Genomic DNA, 20,864 nt, shown 5'->3' with positions numbered 1-20,864 from the left:
AAATGTTTTGATCTTATTCATAGTGATGTTTGGGGTATGTCACCGGTCTTGTCTCATGCAAAGTATAAATACTTTGTAACCTTTATTGATGACTATAGCCGGTTTACATGGATCTATTTTCTCCGCTCTAAATCTGATGTCTTTTGTATGTTTAAACAGTTTTTGGCATATATAGAGACTCAGTTTGACACAGGTATCAAGGTTTTGCGTACTGATTCGGTGGGGAATATATTTCTCACAACTTTCAAGAGTACTTGTGGCAGAAGGGGATTCTTTCACAACGTTCTTGTCCATATACGCCGCAGCAAAATGGCGTTGCAGAACGCAAAAATCGGCACTTGCTTGATGTTACCCGAACATTACTGCTTCAAGCCTCTGTTCCTTCTCAATTCTGGGTTGAAGCTTTGTCTGCGGCTGTATACTTGATCAACCGCCTCCCATCTCAGGTTTTGGCTTTTGATTCTCCTTTCTTTCGTCTCTATAACACACAGCCAAGTTATGATGACCTTCACACGTTTGGGTGTGTCTGCTTTGTGCACTTGCCACCTCTAGAGCGTCATAAACTCGGCGCGCAATCTGTGCAGTGTGCCTTTATGGGTTATTCTCCTAATCAAAAGGGATTTTTGTGTTATGATGTCATTGCTCAACGCATGCGCATTTCTAGAAATGTGGTTTTCTTTGATTATCAATATTATTTTCCATGTTTTCCTTCTGATTCTAACAGTTTTGTTCCTCTTCATACCTTTGCTGATGTTCCTCGTCCTATAGAACGTTTTAAACCTGGACAGGTGTATACTAGACGACCTCCTACTTTGCCCCCTCCCGATGCTGATCCTCCGCCTGAACCAGCACCAGTTACCCTGCGTCGATCCACTCGCCTGCATCGAACACCTGATAGGTATGGATGGGAGCCTACTTCTCTTACTGCTACTTTATCTAGTATACCTATTCCCACATGTTATTCGCAGGCTGTTAAGGACATGCGTTGGGTAAAGGCCATGCAAGATGAGCTACAAGCACTTCAGGAGAATTTCACTTGGGACATAGTCCCTTGCCCTCTTGGTGTTAAACCAATTGGTTGCAAATGGGTGTACTCTGTGAAGTTAAATTCTGATGGTTCTCTCAATCGTTATAAGGCCGGTTGGTTGCTTTGGGTAACAAACAAGAATACGGGTGGATTATGATGAGACCTTTGCACCTGTGGCAAAGATGACCACTGTCCGCACAATCCTTTCTATTGCTGCCTCTAAAGGTTGGTCCCTATATCAAATGGATGTGAAGAATGCATTTCTTCATGGTGATTTAGCAGAAGATATTTTTATGAAACCTCCTCCAGGCTTGTTTTCTTCCTCTGAAGGCGTGTGCAAACTCAAGCGTTCTTTATATGGCTTGCGGCAGGCTCCTCGGGCATGGTTTGAGAAATTTCGGTCTACCCTTCTTGGATTCTCTTTTTCTCAGAGCCAATATGATTCCTCCTTATTCATTCATCACACGTCCGTTGGTATTGTTCTTCTTCTCATTTATGTTGATGACATGATCATTACTGGCTCTGATCAAGCGTCCATACAACTACTTAAACAGCAGCTTCAAGCTTCCTTTCACATGAAGGATCTTGGGTATCTTCACTATTTCTTGGGGCTTGAGGTTCATTCTGACTCCAAAGGTATTTTTCTCAATCAGCACAAGTATACTGAGGACTTAGTTTCTTTGGCTGGTCTTCAATCTGCTGTCCCTGTGGATACTCCTCTTGAAGTTAATGTCAAATATCATCGTGATGAGGGTGATCTTTTGCCTGATCCTTTATTGTATCGTCAATTGGTGGGAAGTCTTAACTATTTGACTATTACACGTCCAGATATTTCCTTTGCAGTACAACAAGTTAGTCAATTCATGCACACTCCTCGTCATCTTCACTTGGCTGCTGTTCGTCGCATCATTCGCTATTTGAAAGGAACGTCTTATCGAGGATTATTTTTTCCGGCCAGTACATCTCTTACTTTGCTTGCCTATAGTGATGCTGATTGGGCAGGTTATGCTGATACACGAAGGTCGGTGTCCGGTTGGTGCATGTTCCTTGGTCCGGCCTTGGAAGAGCAAAAAGCAAGCCCGCGTTTCCAAGTCATCCACTGAGTCTGAATATCGAGCTATGTCCACTGCTTGCTCTGAAATAACTTGGCTTCGTGGTTTATTGGCTGAACTCGGATTCCCTCAAATCAATGCTACGCCTCTCCATGCTGACAACACAAGCGCTATTCAGATTGCTACTAATCCAGTTTTTCATGAGCGCACTAAGCATATTGAAGTGGATTGTCACTCCATTCGTGAGGCTCTTGATGATCATGTTATCTCTCTTCCTCATGTCTCCTCGCAGCTTCAGCTTGCAGATATCTTCACTAAAGCGGTTCCTCGTGCCCGTCACCAGTTTCTTCTTAGCAAATTGATGCTTCTTGACAAACCGCATCAATTTGAGGGGGGATGTCAATGAGGATATCTGCAATTAATGATTGTTTCCTATTTTATGTTTGAGAAATTAGGAAATAGAATCAAGAATATTCCTATTTGAATGTACAGAATTAGACTTCCTAATTTAGGTTGTGCAAATTAGGAATTAGGGTTAATTAGTCATTATTGCTTGTAAATGTAATTGTATTATATCTAGAAGAGAATAGAATCAGAGAAGGCATCAAGCCAATTATTCTTGACAAGCAGAAGAACTAGAAAGTGATTCAACTAAAATAGAAAGAGTCATGGCACATGAATAATCCTTATTTGGATGTGACATAGTTGGAAAGGTGTTGGGTTGAATGGGAAATATGATCTGGATATCTCCACTTTGCACTTTACAAAACTCACAGATTCATACTGGTGCAACCTTATTTGTCTTGGGATGGTGGTGTTGATTTGTTTGCTACTTGTAGGGACTAGGGATGAAAATCAATTGCAAACCCTACTTCTATTACTTTGGGTACTCGAGCTTGTTAGGTGGGCTCAAATGGCTTATTTCTCTTTATATGTTGTTAGATAACTAGGTATATGAGTTTCAAGCACCCCGTGTGCTTTCTTTCATTCATTCTGCTTATCAAAAAAAAAAGATAAAGAACTTACATTCATGTGTTTCCTTAGAAACACTACCATGCTATTCTTGGTACTTATACATTGCAAAACCTAAATCCAGTGTTGAAGTATTGCAAACACTATAGCATAGAGGATGGGAATATAAGAACGCAATTGATAAGGCATCTCTTTTAGCCAGCCATAACGGCATCATTGCACCGTGTAGAATTAAACCTACCTAAAAGAATAAAGAAAAAAAACTTTTGGAAAGCTGGTCTTTGACCAGCTTTTCCAGTGTCATGTCTTCCCTTTTAGCATCAAATTTATAAGGAAACAATACTAGCAGCCTATTAGTTGATCAGAAGAAAATAAAATGGACGAACAAGTAAAAGATGAACAGAACCAATAATCTTTAGAACATGTGATATTGAACTGGAAATGCAGAGCACAAGAAATTTTTTTTTTTCTGTGTGAACAGCAGATAAGAAGCAACACAAATAATTATTGCTAGAAGGAAGAAGAGAAGATAAAGGATGAGGAAATTCAGGGCATGTGCTTGAAATATAGATATTTGTAATTTCCCTTTCCCTTAATCATCACTTGTCTTTGATCTTATCGAAATTATACAAATCACACACATTGCCCACATGACTTAAATCAGCAAAACCAGAAAAAAGCCATATCCTAAATCAAATATACTAAACCTTTATTCCCATCCACAATGTCCATTACTAGGTGGATAGAATGAGCAGAACAGAACCCCTAAAACCACTTTCCAATGTCCACAATCGACTTTCTGGTTCCTGCTCAAAAAAATTGAGAAACCAAAGCATATTAAAAATCATTGTAGGTTAAAGTAAAATGCAGCTATATATCTAGAAATAAAAAAACGGTATAATCACAAGTGAACTACCTTGTTAGTTGTTAAGCAAGCCCTCCAAGAATCTCTTGAATTTTAGACTCATAGAACCTGGTTGATTAAATGATGTTGTTCTTGTGGGTTGTGGTTGGAACTTGGAGTAGTAACTCTAGTAGCTGTGCGAGGTTCGAACTTCTTTAAGTCAGCAGAAATATAAGGCAGATAAAATATAACACATTAACACCCACTTGCCATCGGTCAAAAGTGCTGGAATTTAGGAAATTCATGTACTAGTTCATCTTCCGACCAGGATACCAATAGCATGCAGTAGTATTCTCTATCACCAAAGATATGATGAGCCCACAAGTCCTTAACTCGACCAGTAGTTGAGACACCACTGAATCAGCCTCTTCTTTTCAATTGACCCAAATTTGCAAAGAATCAATGTGTCTCCAGCAGTTTGATACCACCAAATTTATTCTTGCTTCCCACTCATATTATTGAACTCAGAAACTTGGGAACCTCAATTTTAAATCCCAGCATGTAAGTCAGCAGAAATATAAGGCAGATATAATAACACCCACTTGCCATCGGTCAAAGGTGCTGGAATTTAGCAAATCTTACATCTACAGCCTGGTTTTGGTCTCTGAAAGCACGACACCACCATAGTATTTGAAGTGTTGGGTGAAAGTTGGAGCTCTTGCAATTTGACAATTGCTAATGGGAACAAAACATAGATAATTGCAGAATGATTGTTCTGAATAACCAATTTATTCTCCTTTACAATTTGCAGGTGCTATAACTTCTATTTGTTCTGATTTTGCTCTTCCATTGGTCTGAAACCCCACCGCACAATCCCTCGTGTTCGCTGCTGATTCTGCCAGCTTCTCATCCCTTTGCATCCCCTTAGCCACCGCCTTTAAAACCCGATCCGGCGGCTTTGGTGTTGGCAGCTGAACCTAGAGTTCCAAAATACCAAATGTTAGGTACCAGCAATTACAGAGAAGAAAATTGAACTTTAATGCTTTTGTATTGATTAATTCTGGAATTCTAAGATGAATTCAGATCCAGTTTTGGAAACTACAAGAAGAAGAAGAAAAACAGACAAATTACAGTGTCTCTATCTCTCCCAGTCTAAGCCCAAGAAGATAATTGCCGACCTACCCTACCCCACACCACACTCTTTCAGCAGGTGTTTTATTTTGCTCACAGGGACAGATCTGGTGCATCACACTTCCTCCTGCTTTCATGGACTCTAGTAATATTGGGCCTATTACTACTACTAGCAATTGGGTCTGCATCACTCACCAGAATTAGTAATTGAACTAGGAAAAGATATCATGAAAACCAAACAGAAGGAAAATACAGTAGAGGATATAAAATCCAATCTGAAACTCAGCCATTCCATTGCACTAGCACTGTATATTTAACATTTTATGTTAGTACAATCATTTCAGTTAGAATTAGTTTGGTCATTGCTGTAACAGCTCTCGTGCTGCTTCTACTATATAATATACAAAGCTGAGTTTCGGCAAGTTCAAATTTTCATAATAACAGAATTTCAGATTTAGTTAAGAGTTTTACCTCTCTTCTCTCTCTACTTTCCCATTATCTTCAACAATTATAAAGATGCTTTTATGTATTTCAATCTTATGAATATTCCCCAACTGATTGACAATTTTGAAACGTACAATATTGGACTGGGCGAGACCCCTCGTCAGAATAGGGGTCCTGCCCATCGCGGCCAAATGGCGGCTCAAACTGCCAAGCAACGGACGACTGGGAAGGACCAGCCAGGGTTAATACCTGGGCTATTGAGGACAACCGCCATAGGGCGGGTGATTGCATGTAAGGGCTGTTGGGCCGAGAGTTATAAGGCCAAAACAGCCCAATAAGTTTGTTTCTTAGGGTTTCTATGTACCCCTAAGGGAGCACTTGTACCTTGAGAAAGGAGATTTTGGCATTTATTACATAGGCGGCTAGGTTATTACAAGATCCTACTTCCGCTAGGGTTTTGGGCCTATCACCGTCACTATTGTTTCTATACCGGAACAAATACTAATTGCTAAGGTTTCTCAATTTCGATCAACATGCTTACTCTTCTATTATTTTCTAATATATCATAAACAAGCTTCGACACACAAAAACACAACTCTAATGCTATATTACAGAATTCACCAACACTTGTGAATGAAATCCTAAAATAGAAATCTGCAACATCATAGAATATGAAAACTTAAACTACCAATTGAACAAGTCCAACCATAAATGTAGCAAGGAATATGGATCGAACAGTAACAGAAGGAAGAAGAATGATTCTAAGAGAACGGTAGAAGTTTCCCAATCAACTTACAAGTCACAACATCTATGAAAAAAGGTTCATCAAGGAACTGGTAGAACTGTTATGCACACCAGTGGCTATGCAATTGAAACAATTTTGCAATTACACACAACAAAAGTTCATTTTAAGCATTTCAATATGAAGTCTAAGTAGTCTGCGCAGACACAATAAGATAGGGTTACCATGCCTATTTTTCATAAGTTCTAATGACTTTGCCTATAAAACACAACCCCCGTAACAATAAATGTCCAAGTGTCCATGCTCTGACAAATCAAATAACTGCAGAATCTAAAAATAGTTGAAAAACCAATGTATACATACCAAGGGGTAAGCCAACTCGGGATGACAGGTGCATCTCTTGTGATAACTAATTGCCCAAGAACCCCAACTTTACCTGCATTGGATATTTAATACGGCAAAATTCCTTAGCTCTTAACTTCATTTGACCGAACATACAGCTTCGCATGATAGCAGTTCAACACAGCTATAAATCAAGATGAAGACAAAATATTATCATAGGAATCAGAGAGGTTCATATCAGCAACAGCTTGAAGCTTATACTGATGATTACTGAAATGTCGTATCGCATCTGGATGATCCAAAACAGTAACTTCTGGGTGTTATTGCCTATAATCCTAATAATAGCCAAAAGGAAAGTAATATATAAACCAAGGCAATAAGAGAGGCCACCTGCTTCTCTGAATGACAAAAATAAATACATAAAAAAGGCTGTGAGTAAACAGTCAAACATGTGCAATGATAACATTATTTTTCTCTTAATGAATTCAGAAAATATTAATTCCTCTATAAAACATAAGAGGAAACATAGTTTGGTTCTCAATCATAAAGAATCTGTAGTTCAGTTCACATTCTCTCCTGAACAAAGTAACAACTCTCACAATCACAAGAACCATACAAGATGTATACTCCCTTTAGAATACCGAAATGACTACTGGATCACAATGTGAAAGACTCCAAGTCATAGAGCACACAATGTGTCTTGATTCAACTCTCATTAACACAAAAACAAAAGCTTAATCCTAATTAGTGGCAAACTGAACTTAAAATGGTGATTCGACAAATTACTTAGAAGGCATTACCGAATAAATTTATAATGGTTTTAAATTTTAATTTAACTAATTCATGCAGAAATTGGCCAAGAACTCTTGAAATATATACCAAATAGTACAAGAGTAATAATGCAAAATAAAGAAAGAGAAATGCTTATATTTTCAAAAAAGAAAAATTAAGAGAAAAATGATTGTAGGCTTATGGAAGAATAGGTTTGAGAACTAATGGGGTTTGCAGAAGAACTAGAAAGTGATTCAACTAAAATAGAAAAAGTCATGGCACATGAATAATCCTTATTATAGAATAATTTAATAATTGTTCTAATTTTCCATATTAATTTGACCAAGATATCAGAAAAGTCAGTCCAGCTCTCTTGCAATGTCTCCACCAAATAGGATAAGAAAAATAATGTTGAATAAAGGAAGACCAATACTTTTATTAATCAAGGGTATAGGGCAGAACAGGTCTAAGCATTAATTGGGGTTAGCAGAAGAACTAAGTCAATCATGAATTTCGTGGATTGTGCAATAATCCTATTTTAACCTGTCTTAATTCCTGCAAGCCTTCCATGTTTCAAGCTACAATATGCAATTCCCCTAGTATAGCAGGAACACGAACAAGAGGAAGGGGGAAGTTATGTTGGGAATTAATGTAGCTATGGAAGAAGCGTTAGTGTCACCTAGAGGGAATTAATTTTGGAGAGGCCTGTAACAGCAACTAAAGGTGGGATCAGTAATTACAGCAGGTGTCTCAAAACGGTATTCACTGGTCTCTATTCAACAGTAGCTTTTTTGAATGTTTGGGATTAAAATGTGATTTATTGTAGCTTCATTGGCTGCAAAGCAAGAGGCTTTTGAGGAATGTGAAATAGGGTGGTATCTGTTGAGCAGAAGAATTTGAGTGGGAAAGGTAGGGTCCCATGGATCATATGCTTATGATTTTCTTCATCTACACCTGGGTTGATAACAGATGGCAAAAGGCGGGAGTATTGAGTTATTTGGAGGTGACATAGTTGGAAAGGTGTTGGGTTGAATGGGAAATATGATCTGGATATCTCCACTTTGCACTTTGCAAAACTCACAGATTCATACTGGTGCAACCTTATTTGTCTTGGGATGGTGGTGTTGATTTGTTTGCTACTTGTAGGGACTAGGGATGAAAATCAATTGCAAACCCTACTTCTATTACTTTGAGTACTCGAGGTTGTTTGGTGGGCTCAAATGGCTTATTTCTCTTTATATGTTGTTAGATAACTAGGTATATGGGTTTCAAGCACCCCTTGTGCTTTCTTTAATTCATTCGGCTTATCAAAAACAAAAAGATAAAGAACTTACATTCATGTGTTTCCTTAGAAACACTACCATGCTATTCCTGGTACTTATACATTGCAACACCTAAATCCAGTGTTGAAGTATTGCAAACACTATAGCATAGAGGATGGGAATATAAGAACGCAATAGATAAGGCATCTCTTTTAGCCAGCCATAACAGCATCATTGCAACGTGTAGAATTAAACCTACCTAAAAGAATAAAGAAAAAAACTTTTGGAAAGCTAGTCTTTGACCAGCTTTTCCAGTGTCATGTCTTCCCTTTTAGCATCAAATTTATAAGGAAACAATACTAGCAGCAAGGACAACTATTAGTTGATCAGCAGAAAATAAAATGGACTAACAAGTTAAAGATGAACAGAACCAATAATCTTTAGAACATGTGATATTGAACTGGAAATGCAGAGCACAAGACATTTTTTTTTCAGTATGAACAGCAGATAAGAAGAAACACAAAAATTATTGCTAGAAGGAAGAAGAGAAGATAAAGGATGAGGAAATTCAGTGCATGTGCTGGAAATATAGATATTTGTAATTTCCCTTTCCCTTAATCATCACTTGTCATTGATCTTACCGAAATTATACAAATCACAAGCATTGCCCACATGACTTAAATCAGCAAAACCAGAAAAAAGCTATATCCTAAATCAAATATACTAAACCTTTATTCCCATCCACAATGTCCATTACTAGGTGGATAGAATGAGCAGAACAGAACCCATAAAACCACTTTCCAATGTCCACAATCGACTTTCTGGTTCCTGCTCAGAAAAATTGAGAAACCAAAGCATATTAAAAATCATTGTAGGTTAAAGTAAAATGCAGCTATATATCTAGAAATAAAAAAACGGTATAATCACAAGTGAACTACCTTGTTAGTTGTTAAGCAAGCCCTCCAAGAATCTCTTGAATTTTAGACTCATGGAACCTGGTTGATTAAATGATGTTGTCCTTGTGGGTTGTGGTTGGAACTTGGAGTAGTAACTCTAGTAGCTGTGCGAGGTTCGAACTAGCACTGCCTTGCTTCTTTAGAGTGTCTTGTTACTGTTTGACAAAATGCCTGACTCGATTTTCAGGTGAAACAACAACAAATCGGTGTTTCAAGGAATGGGTCCAAGTCACAGGGTCACAGGGTGTGAGTGTGAGGAACACCATAGCTTTCACTTCACGTGAACGCCTCATCTCGAAAGATGTGCATGAGCTCATTTCCACTTCTGACAAGGAAATTGTGTTCTAGCCGTTGAAAGTCGTAATCAACAACAACTAGTTAGAAACACACTTTTAAGTGTGGAAATATTTATTATGGTCATCTAAAAAGTGGTGTAAGGTTGCATATGAGCCTTTTGACCTGGTACATCAGGTTTTTTGTATTTTTTTGTATTTTTGAAAAATAAAATAGTTATTATATTATACAATATTTAAGTTAATAATTAGAGAATAATTAGGGTTAGTTTAAAATTAACCCAGGTGATAAATAATTAAGGTAAATCTGAGAAGTAAAAAATTTAAAAAGTGAAAAAAAAAAAATATAATCACCATTAGTGTTGCTCTTCCATTTAGATGCAACCAAAACACCAACCCCACAAAATCCCAAAACTTTCGAAAGCCCCAAAATTTTGTGTGAATCTGCTCCCCAAGATCCCCTTCAAACAAAATCAATAACAGCATCTCCCCAACGTCAACTATTCAACTGGTCTTCATTGAGCAGAACACAAGAAACCAACAATTTGGATGGTAACTGACAGGCCTATGTATCAACACCACACCACCACAGTTGCATTGAGTAAATATTTTAGCTTGAGACCAGCTCTTGTGGGAGGTGAGAGCAACTTGCATCTTTGGCATGAAAAATCAAAACGAGCCCACGAAGAGACTTTTGTTCCCAGTGCTCCATTTTCCACTTCCCCTTGCAGCTACCAGAAAAAGGACAGTACACAGAGCAAGGAACCCACTCGAACCCAGAACCCACCACACCCACACCCACACCCAATCTCACCCCATCCTTACTGCAACCCAAAATACAAATCGAACCTCACCCCAGATCCGATACCCAACCCCGCAACCTCATCATGAAAACCAAACAGAAGGAAAATAAAGTAGAGGATATAAAATCCAATCTGAAACTCAGCCATTCCATTGCACTAGCACTGTATATTTAACATTGAGTAAAATACACTCACCCCCCTCAAGGTTTGCAAGAATGACACTCCACCCCATTTTTTATAAAGGCAAAATTTAATGACGAAAATGTTTTCGTCACTAATAAAAAATAATTACTAATTAGTTAAAATTTAAATAAATTAAATGCATATACACTATCATACATCAATTTATGAAAATAATTTTACTGAATTAAATTTAAAAAAATCATCAACTCTGTCTGTTAAGTCCACGTCTCATTTATCTCCAAATCATATTTCTCACCACAAACGGTCACCACCAAACCTTTGCTCCCTTTAACACGACGACAACCATGTAAGATCAAGTTTTGATCGAGTAGTACAACTCTATGTTTTGATGATTACAAGTTAATCTTTTGATATGAACAATTGTGGTACTCTAACGTGTTTTTCTGAGTGTGCTATTTACAGGCTCTGACCTCAACTCAATCTCACACAAATCAGAAGCACTGTGTATAAAGGGTAACCCAAGCAACGCTTTCGCATTCACCATGTTCAGTATGAACAGTGGAAAAGCTTCAGAAGTTCTGAAGCTATACAAACTCTGATGTGGACTCAGTCGCTAGAAGCTCCGAAGATCCAGAAGTTCTGATAACCAAGAAACACTGAAGGTTCAGATGTTCTGATGGTGTAGAAGACTCTGAAGATCCAGAAGCTGAATAGTGGAAACTCTGAAGTCCAGAAGCAAGAAACTCTGAAGGCCATGTTCTTCCCTCTGAGTTCAGAATCAGAAGATACAATGGTCAGAGGATCTGTGCTTTCCCTCTGACTCTGATCAACCGGCTTCACAAGTTCCAATACGAAGCATTCCTCTGATCAGAAGTCTCCTAGGTTAAAAGGTCAAGTCGCTATCCAAGTACAAAAGCAAGTGTACCTTCCTGACGACCTACCTAACGTTCTCAGCCACAGTAGAAGCTGGATTTTCCAGAACTGCCCTCCAACGGTAGCATTTCCCATGCAACGCTCAACCCTAATCCTTGGAGTATATATAGAGGCTGAAGATTGAAAGAAGCGGCGAGAAGAAGTAACACATACGCGCAAGACATATTCAAAATATTCTAAGCTTTCTTTCATTTGAAATTCATTGAGTTTACTATTAGCTTTTTAGAAGCAAATCTCTTGTAAACATTTCCTTGATAAACAGTTTGTTTAGTTCCTTTAGGAGATCAAGGTTGATCGGATCCTAGAGAAGACTAAGAGAGTGAATCTTAGTGTGAGCTAAGTCAGTGTAATTGTTAGTCACTTGTAGGTTTCAAGTGCAGTTGTAACTCTTACCTGATTAGTGGATTGCCTTCATTCTAAGAAGGAAGAAATCACCTTAACGGGTGGACTGGAGTAGCTTGAGTGATTTATCAAGTGAACCAGGATAAAATCCTTGTGTGCTTCTCTATCTCTTATCTTTAGCACTTAAGTTCTCGAAAGATTTGTCAAAATCTTTAAGGTGGAAGTTTTGTACTGAAAACGTTATTCAAACCCCCCCTTTCTACCGTTTTTCATACCTTCAATTGGTATCAGAGCGCAAGTTCTGATTACCACACCTAACAGTGTTCAGTGATCCGGGCCGGTGTGAAAAACAATGGCTGCCACCACCAGTGAAACTCAAAGAGATGGTTACAATGCAAAGCCTCCTATGTTCGACGGTCAAAGGTTCGAATATTGGAAAGATAGACTGGAAAGTTTCTTTCTGGGTTTCGATGCAGATCTCTGGGATATTATTGTGGATGGCTACGAGCGTCCAGTTGATGCAGATGGCAAGAAGATCCCAAGGTCAGAGATGACTGCAGATCAAAAGAAGCTGTACTCACAACATCACAAAGCAAGAGCAATTCTTCTAAGTGCTATTTCCTATGAAGAGTACCAGAAGATTACAGATCGTGAGTTTGCTAAAGGCATTTTTGAATCTCTGAAGATGTCTCATGAAGGAAACAAGAAAGTCAAAGAATCAAAGGCATTGTCTTTGATCCAAAAGTATGAATCCTTCATCATGGAGCCAAATGAATCCATTGAAGAAATGTTCTCCAGATTTCAATTGCTTGTAGCTGGCATACGACCTCTCAACAAGAGCTACACAACAAAAGATCATGTCATAAGGGTCATCAGGTGTCTTCCTGAAAGTTGGATGCCTTTGGTGACTTCAATAGAGCTCACGAGAGACGTTGAGAATATGAGTTTAGAAGAACTCATCAGCATTTTGAAATGCCATGAGCTGAAGCGCTCAGAGATGCAAGATCTGAGGAAAAAGTCCATAGCCTTGATATCCAAATCTGAAAAGGCTAAGGTTGAGAAGTCAAAGGCTCTTCAAGCTGAAGAAGAAGAATCTGAAGAAGCATCAGAAGATTTTGATGAAGATGAGCTGACTCTGATCTCCAAGAGACTCAACCGCATCTGGAAGCACAGGCAGAGCAAGTTCAAAGGCTCTGGAAAGGCAAAAGGAAAGTATGAGTCCTCAGGCCAGAAGAAGTCTTCAATCAAGGAAGTCACATGTTTTGAGTGCAAAGAATCTGGGCACTACAAAAGTGATTGTCCAAAGTTGAAGAAAGACAAGAAGCCAAAGAAGCACTTCAAGACCAAGAAGAGTCTGATGGTGACATTCGATGAATCAGAGTCAGAGGATGTTGACTCTGATGGTGAAGTCCAAGGACTCATGGCCATTGTCAAAGACAAAGGAGCAGAGTCAAAGGAAGCTGTTGACTCTGACTCAGAATCAGAAGGAGATCCTAACTCAGACGATGAAAATGAGGTATTTGCTTCTTTCTCTACCTCTGAACTGAAACATGCTTTGTCTGATATCATGGATAAGTATAACTCTTTATTGTCTAAGCATAAAAAGTTGAAAAAGAACTTATCTGCTGTCTCCAAGACTCCTTCTGAACATGAGAAAATTATTTCTGATTTGAAAAATGAAAATCATGCTTTGGTAAATTCTAACTCTGTGCTTAAGAACCAGATTGCTAAGTTAGAAGAAATTGTTGCCTGTGATGCCTCTGATTGTAGAAATGAATCTAAGTATGAAAAGTCTTTTCAAAGATTCCTAGCTAAAAGCTTGGATAGAAGCTTAATGGCTTCAATGATCTATGGCGTAAGCAGAAATGGAATGCATGGCATTGGCTATTCTAAACCAATTAGAAATGAGCCTTCTGTGTCTAAAACTAAATCCTTGTATGAATGCTTTGTTCCCTCTGGTACCATATTGCCTGATCCTGTACCTGCTAAAGTTGCTAAACATCCTCTTAAAAAGGGATCTTTCTCTATGACTAAATATCATGCAAATATTCCTTTAAAATATTATGTTGAGACACCCAAGGTGATCAGAACCTCTGGGGTAACTAACAAAAGAGGACCCAGAAAGTGGGTACCTAAGGACAAGATTATCTATGTTGCAGATATCCTTGATAGCTCCACTGAAACACCAATCATGGTATCTGGACAGTGGATGCTCGCGTCACATGACGGGAGAAAAGCGTATGTTCCGAGAGCTGAAACTTAAGCCTGGAGGCGAAGTTGGCTTCGGAGGAAATGAAAAGGGTAAAATTGTTGGTACTGGTACTATTTGTGTAGATAGTAGCCCATGCATTGATAATGTTTTATTGGTAGACGGCTTAACACATAACTTATTGTCTATAAGTCAATTAGCTGACAAGGGTTATGATGTTATATTCAATCAAAAGTCCTGCCGGGCTGTAAGTCAGATCGATGGCTCTGTTCTATTTAACAGCAAGAGGAAGAACAACATCTATAAGATCAGATTATCTGAGTTGGAGGCTCAGAATGTGAAGTGCCTTCTGTCTGTTAATGAAGAGCAGTGGGTATGGCATAGACGGTTAGGGCATGCCAGTATGAGAAAGATTTCTCAACTGAGCAAGCTAAACCTTGTCAGGGGCTTACCCAATCTGAAGTTCGCTTCAGACGCTCTTTGTGAAGCATGTCAGAAAGGCAAATTCACAAAAGTCCCTTTCAAGGCAAAGAATGTTGTCTCAACCTCAAGGCCGTTGGAACTTCTGCATATCGACCTTTTTGGACCAGTGAAAACTGAGTCTATAGGTGGCAAGAGATATGGGATGGTTATCTTTGATGACTATAGCCGCTGGACATGGGTAAAGTTTCTAACCCGCAAGGATGAGTCTCATGCTGTGTTCTCTACCTTCATTGCTCAAGTGCAAAACGAGAAGGCTTGTAGGATTGTGCGTGTCAGAAGTGACCATGGTGGAGAGTTTGAGAATGACAAGTTTGAGAGTCTGTTTGATTCCTATGGAATTGCACATGATTTCTCTTGTCCCAGAACTCCTCAACAAAATGGTGTTGTTGAGAGGAAGAACAGAACTCTTCAGGAGATGGCTAGAACCATGCTCCAAGAAACTGGCATGGCTAAGCATTTTTGGGCAGAGGCAGTAAATACAGCATGTTACATTCAGAACAGAATCTCTGTGAGACCAATTCTGAATAAGACTCCTTATGAATTGTGGAAGAACATAAAACCCAACATTTCTTATTTTCATCCTTTTGGCTGTGTTTGTTATGTTCTCAATACTAAGGATAGATTGCATAAATTTGATGCTAAGTCTTCTAAGTGTCTATTACTTGGTTATTCTGATAGATCTAAAGGTTTTAGATTTTATAATACTGATGCTAAGACTATTGAAGAATCTATTCATGTTAGATTTGATGATAAGCTTGACTCTGACCAGTCAAAGCTAGTTGAAAAGTTTGCAGATTTAAGCATTAATGTTTCTGACAAAGGCAAAGCTCCAGAGGAAGTTGAGCCAGAGGAAGATGAACCAGAGGAAGAAGCTGGTCCCTCTAACTCACAAACTCTGAAGAAGAGCAGAATCACTGCAGCTCACCCTAAGGAATTGATTTTAGGCAACAAAGACGAACCAGTCAGAACCAGATCTGCCTTCAGACCCTCTGAAGAGACCTTGCTGAGTCTGAAAGGATTGGTGTCCTTAATTGAACCCAAGTCCATAGATGAAGCTCTTCAGGACAAGGATTGGATTCTGGCCATGGAAGAAGAATTGAATCAATTTTCCAAGAACGATGTTTGGAGCTGAGTGAAGAAGCCTGAGAGTGTCCATGTTATTGGAACGAAATGGGTATTCAGAAACAAGCTGAATGAGAAAGGAGATGTAGTCAGAAATAAGGCAAGGCTAGTTGCTCAAGGCTACAGCCAGCAGGAAGGAATAGACTACACTGAAACATTTGCTCCAGTAGCAAGACTGGAAGCAATCAGACTGTTGATCTCTTTCTCAGTAAATCACAACATAGTTCTACATCAGATGGACGTAAAGAGTGCCTTCCTAAATGGTTATATCTCAGAGGAAGTCTATGTTCATCAACCCCCAGGTTTTGAAGATGAAAAGAAACCAGACCATGTGTTCAAATTGAAGAAATCACTCTACGGTCTGAAGCAAGCTCCCAGAGCATGGTATGAGAGACTTAGCTCATTCCTTCTGGAGAATGAGTTTGTAAGGGGTAAAGTAGATACAACTCTTTTTTGCAAGACTTATAAAGATGATATCTTAATTGTGCAAATTTATGCTGATGATATTATATTTGGTTCTGCTAATCAATCTCTATGCAAAGAATTTTCTGAGATGATGCAGGCTGAATTTGAGATGAGTATGATGGGAGAATTAAAGTACTTTCTGGGAATACAAGTTGATCAAACACCAGGAGGAACATATATCCATCAGAGCAAGTACACTAAAGAACTTCTGAAGAAGTTCAATATGCTGGAATCTACAGTGGTCAAGACTCCAATGCATCCTACATGCATTCTGGAGAAAGAAGATAAAAGTGGTAAAGTATGTCAGAAGCTCTATCGTGGCATGATAGGTTCACTTCTATACTTAACTGCATCTAGGCCAGACATATTATTTAGTGTTCATTTATGTGCTCGATTCCAATCAGATCCAAGGGAAACCCACTTAACTGCTGTTAAGAGGATCCTAAGGTATCTGAAAGGCACCACTAACCTTGGCTTGATGTATAAGAAAACATCAGAGTATAAGCTTTCAGGTTATTGTGATGCTGATTATGCTGGAGATAGAACAGAGAGAAAAAGTACTTCCGGAAATTGTCAATTTCTGGGAAGCAATCTAGTCTCATGGGCAAGCAAGAGGCAATCAACCATTGCACTATCAACTGCAGAGGCAGAATATATCTCAGCAGCAATATGCAGCACTCAGATGCTCTGGATGAAACATCAGCTGGAGGATTATCAGATCCTTGAGAGCAATATCCCAATCTATTGTGATAACACTGCTGCAATCTCATTGAGTAAGAATCCTATCCTACATTCAAGGGCAAAGCACATTGAGGTAAAGTATCACTTTATTAGAGATTATGTGCAGAAGGGCGTACTTCTTCTGAAGTTTGTTGATACTGACCATCAATGGGCAGATATCTTTACAAAGCCCTTAGCAGAGGATAGATTTAATTTTATTCTGAAAAATCTAAACATGGACTTTTGTCCAGAGTGAAGATGGATCAGAACCTCTGACTATGATACTTCTTGATCAGAAGATGTCTAGTCCAGAAGGTAACTCAATCAGAGTATGTGTGCCCACTGGTACTGACTCTGAAGCTGAGACAACAACACGTGCGTCAGAATTTCTGATGCATAGTTCCTTGTGCCCGTGTGACAGTCTGTTATGATTGCGTGTAGATATGCTTATCTCCTGTGTGTGATTGTGTATTTTACTGTTATTATCTATCTTTAATTTTCAGCCGTTGATCTTAAAGTGCTTTTTGAATCAACAACGGTTATTTGATAAAACCCACTATACACACACGTTCTCTTTCACTTCCGGTTTTCACTCTCGCTCTCTCTGCTTTTCAAAACCGCCTTTTTCTCGATTTCTCTCTCGATCTCTCTTCATCTTTCAATCTTCATCTTCTACCTCAAACCTTCAACCTCTTCAAAATGGTGAGACAAACCAGAAGATCTACTGCAGATGCACCTCAGTTCCCTCACATGGTAGTTGGTCTAGCAACGGGTCAAAGGGGCTCTGAGAATCCAACTCAAGATCAAGTTCAAGCTCAAGAACAGAGTGTTCCAATTGCAGAACGGGGCTGTGCCGTTCACTGTGTTTATTCTCCTGAGGAACTCCAAGTCCTGGCAGAATGGAGATTCAACCTCGACAACTTGGCTGCAAATGGGTTTGATCTTCGTCCTGAAGTCCAAGCTCAAGGTTGGGGAAATTACTTCAACCGACTTCGAGGACCGGTGTATGAGAAACTGGTAAAGGAATTCTGGAAGCACGCAGACTGCGATGATACTCAAGTGGTCTCTCACATTCTTGGCAGAAAGATCATCATCACGGAGAAGTCATTCGTGAATCTGCTAGGTGCAGAAACTGCTTATGGGTATCGGTTCCAACTGACGGAATCGAAGCTGAAACCCAGCACCAAGGACATAGTCAACCAGGCTCTGTACACCACCTTCAAACCGGGCAAGACGAGTTACAAGGTGATGGATCTTCACCCCAAACTCAGGATCTGGCACAAGATCCTGCTCAACTGCATAAACCAGAGACCGAAGGGCAGTTCCCCAGACTACATCAACTTCAACCAGAAGGCGATGTTGTTCTTCATCCAAAATCAGGAGAAGATCTGCCTTCTCTACTTCCTGTTCTCCTACTTGAAGGAATGCATCCGGAAGTCTCGCACCACCGCCTCCATCAAGTCTGCAATCAAATATATCCCTTTTGGGAGGCTGCTCTCAGACTTTCTCATTGAAAGCAACTTGGTGCAAGATTTGATCAATGCTGGTTGCACAGAGGATTTGAGCACCATTGTCAGTGATGTCTTCACTGCAAATTCTCTGAAGAAGATGGGTTTGGTCCAGAAGAAGATTGCTCCTGCTCATGAAGACACATCTTCTGAAATCAGAGGAAGAAGAATGCCTCTGAATGACTACCCTCTGTGGACTCAAGCAGACAATCCTGACGCCATCAGATGCTATGTTGAAGATCTAAGGGCTCAAGGATTCGAAATTGACCTTGATGATTTCGTCAGCAGACTACCACCAGCTCCAGAGTTTCCTTCTCCTCCCAAGAGGAAAGCTCAGAGGAAGATGGTTCTGGACGAATCTTCTGAGGAATCTGATGTCCCTCTGGTCAAGAAGACGAAGAGAAAGCCTGATGATGGTGATGATAGTGATAGTGAGGATGGTCCTCCCAAGAAGAAGAAGAAGAAAGTCAGAATCGTGGTGAAGCCTACTCGGGTGGAACCAGCTGCTGAAATGGTTAGAAGGACTGAACCTCCTGCCAGAGTGACTCGATCATCAGCACATTCAAGTAAGCCTGCACTTGCTTCTGATGATGATTTGAATTTATTTGATGCACTCCCTATTTCTGCTATGCTCAAACACTCCTCCAATCCCCTCACTCCTATTCCTGAATCCCAGCCAGCCGCACAAACCACCACTCCACCACATTCCCCAAGATCTTCCTTCTTTCAACCTTCTCCTACTGAAGCACCTCTCTGGAATTTGCTTCAGAACCAACCCTCTAGGTCAGAAGAACCAACCTCTCTCCTCACCATTCCGTACGACCCATTATCCTCTGAACCAATCATCCATGACCAACCCGAGCCAAACCAAACAGAACCACAACCCAGAACGTCTGATCACTCTGCTCCCAGAGCATCAGAACGTCCTGCTGCCAAAACCACGGATACAGACTCTTCAACAGCCTTTACACCTGTATCCTTCCCAATCAATGTTGCTGATTCTTCTCCCTCCAATAACTCTGAATCCATTAGAAAATTCATGGAGGTTAGAAAAGAAAAGGTGTCTGCCTTGGAAGAATATTACCTAACTTGTCCAAGCCCTAGGAGATATCCTGGCCCTAGACCTGAACGTCTAGTAGACCCAGATGAACCTATCTTGGCTAATCCTTTACAAGAGGCAGACCCCTTGGTTCAACAAGCTCACCATGTCCCCAACCAACAAGAGCCTATTCAACCAGAACCTGAACCCGAACATTCAGTGTCTAACCAATCCTCGGTTAGATCACCTCATCCTCTGGTTGAAACTTCAGACCCTCACCTTGGAACCTCTGAACCCAATGCTCCCATGATTAACATTGGTTCTCCACAAGGTGCCTCTGAAGCTCATAGCAGCAATCACCCAGCCTCTCCTGAAACCAACCTCTCCATAATTCCCTATACTCACCTTCAACCCACATCTCTCTCTGAGTGCATCAATATTTTCTATCATGAAGCCTCCTTGAGGCTCCGCAATGTGCACGGTCAGACTGACCTCAGTGAGAATGCTGAAAGTGTGGCTGATGAGTGGAACAATCTGAGCACTTGGCTAGTGGCTCAAGTTCCAATTATGATGCAGCTCCTGCATGCAGAGGGAAGTCAGAGCATTGAGGCTGCAAGGCAAAGGTTTGCTCGAAGGGTGGCTCTTCATGAACAAGAACAGAGAAATAAGCTTCTTGAAGCCATTGAAGAAGCCAAGAGAAAGAAGGCTCAAGCAGAAGAAGCTGCGCGTCTTGCAGCAGCTCAAGCTGAACAAGCCAGACTTGAGGCAGAGCGACTTGAAGCTGAGGCTGAAGCTCTTAGATGCCAAGCACTTGCACCAGTTGTGTTTACTCCTGCTGCTTCTGCTTCCATTCCAGATCCTCAAGCTGCTCAGAATGTTTCTTCCAGTTCTACTCAGCCAAGCTCATCCAGACTCGACATCATGGAACAACGTCTTGACACTCATGAATCCATGCTGATTGAGATGAAGCAAATGATGATGGAACTTCTGCGACGATCTGACAAACCTTAGTTTTAGGATCTCTTCTTTTTCTTTCTTTTTATCTAACGTTGTTTTATTTAAACTCTGTTTCTTTTTTTATTTCCTTATTCTATTTTATTCGTTTGTGATTATATATGCGTATCTATATACTTGTGTCACATATGTTTGCTAAACTCGTTTTATTCATAATCTTTTTGCGTTTACATCATACATTACTTCCCTAAAAAGTCTAGAATGGAGGATCTCTCCTCATTCTTCTGCACTCCTGGCGCTGCTCTG

General features: G+C 39.9%; 1 protein-coding gene across 1 annotated transcript; it reads left to right on the top strand.

Moving 5' to 3' along the window:
* Positions 1-490: 490 nt before the first annotated feature.
* Positions 491-1,125, top strand: LOC130718856 (uncharacterized). The gene is made up of 2 exons (XM_057569485.1): positions 491-898; positions 969-1,125. The coding sequence occupies exons 1-2, from the start codon at positions 594-596 to the stop codon at positions 991-993; spliced, it is 330 nt and encodes a 109-aa protein (XP_057425468.1). The 5' UTR covers positions 491-593; the 3' UTR covers positions 994-1,125.
* Positions 1,126-20,864: the final 19,739 nt, after the last annotated feature.

The sequence above is a fragment of the Lotus japonicus genome, chromosome 5 (genome assembly GCF_012489685.1).
Source record: "Lotus japonicus ecotype B-129 chromosome 5, LjGifu_v1.2".
In the NCBI taxonomy this organism is placed as follows: Eukaryota; Viridiplantae; Streptophyta; class Magnoliopsida; order Fabales; family Fabaceae; genus Lotus; species Lotus japonicus.
Note: the sequence above shows the minus strand (reverse complement) of the source record. Positions and strands in the feature narration are given on the sequence as shown.

Excerpts from the sequence above, each read along its gene's own strand:
- LOC130718856 (XM_057569485.1), top strand. The coding sequence starts at position 594 with ATGGGTTATTCTCCTAATCAAAAGGGATTTTTGTGTTATGATGTCATT. Across the intron at positions 899-968 it reads CTGCATCGAACACCTGATAG|GCTGTTAAGGACATGCGTTG; the intron begins GTATGGATGGGA and ends TGTTATTCGCAG.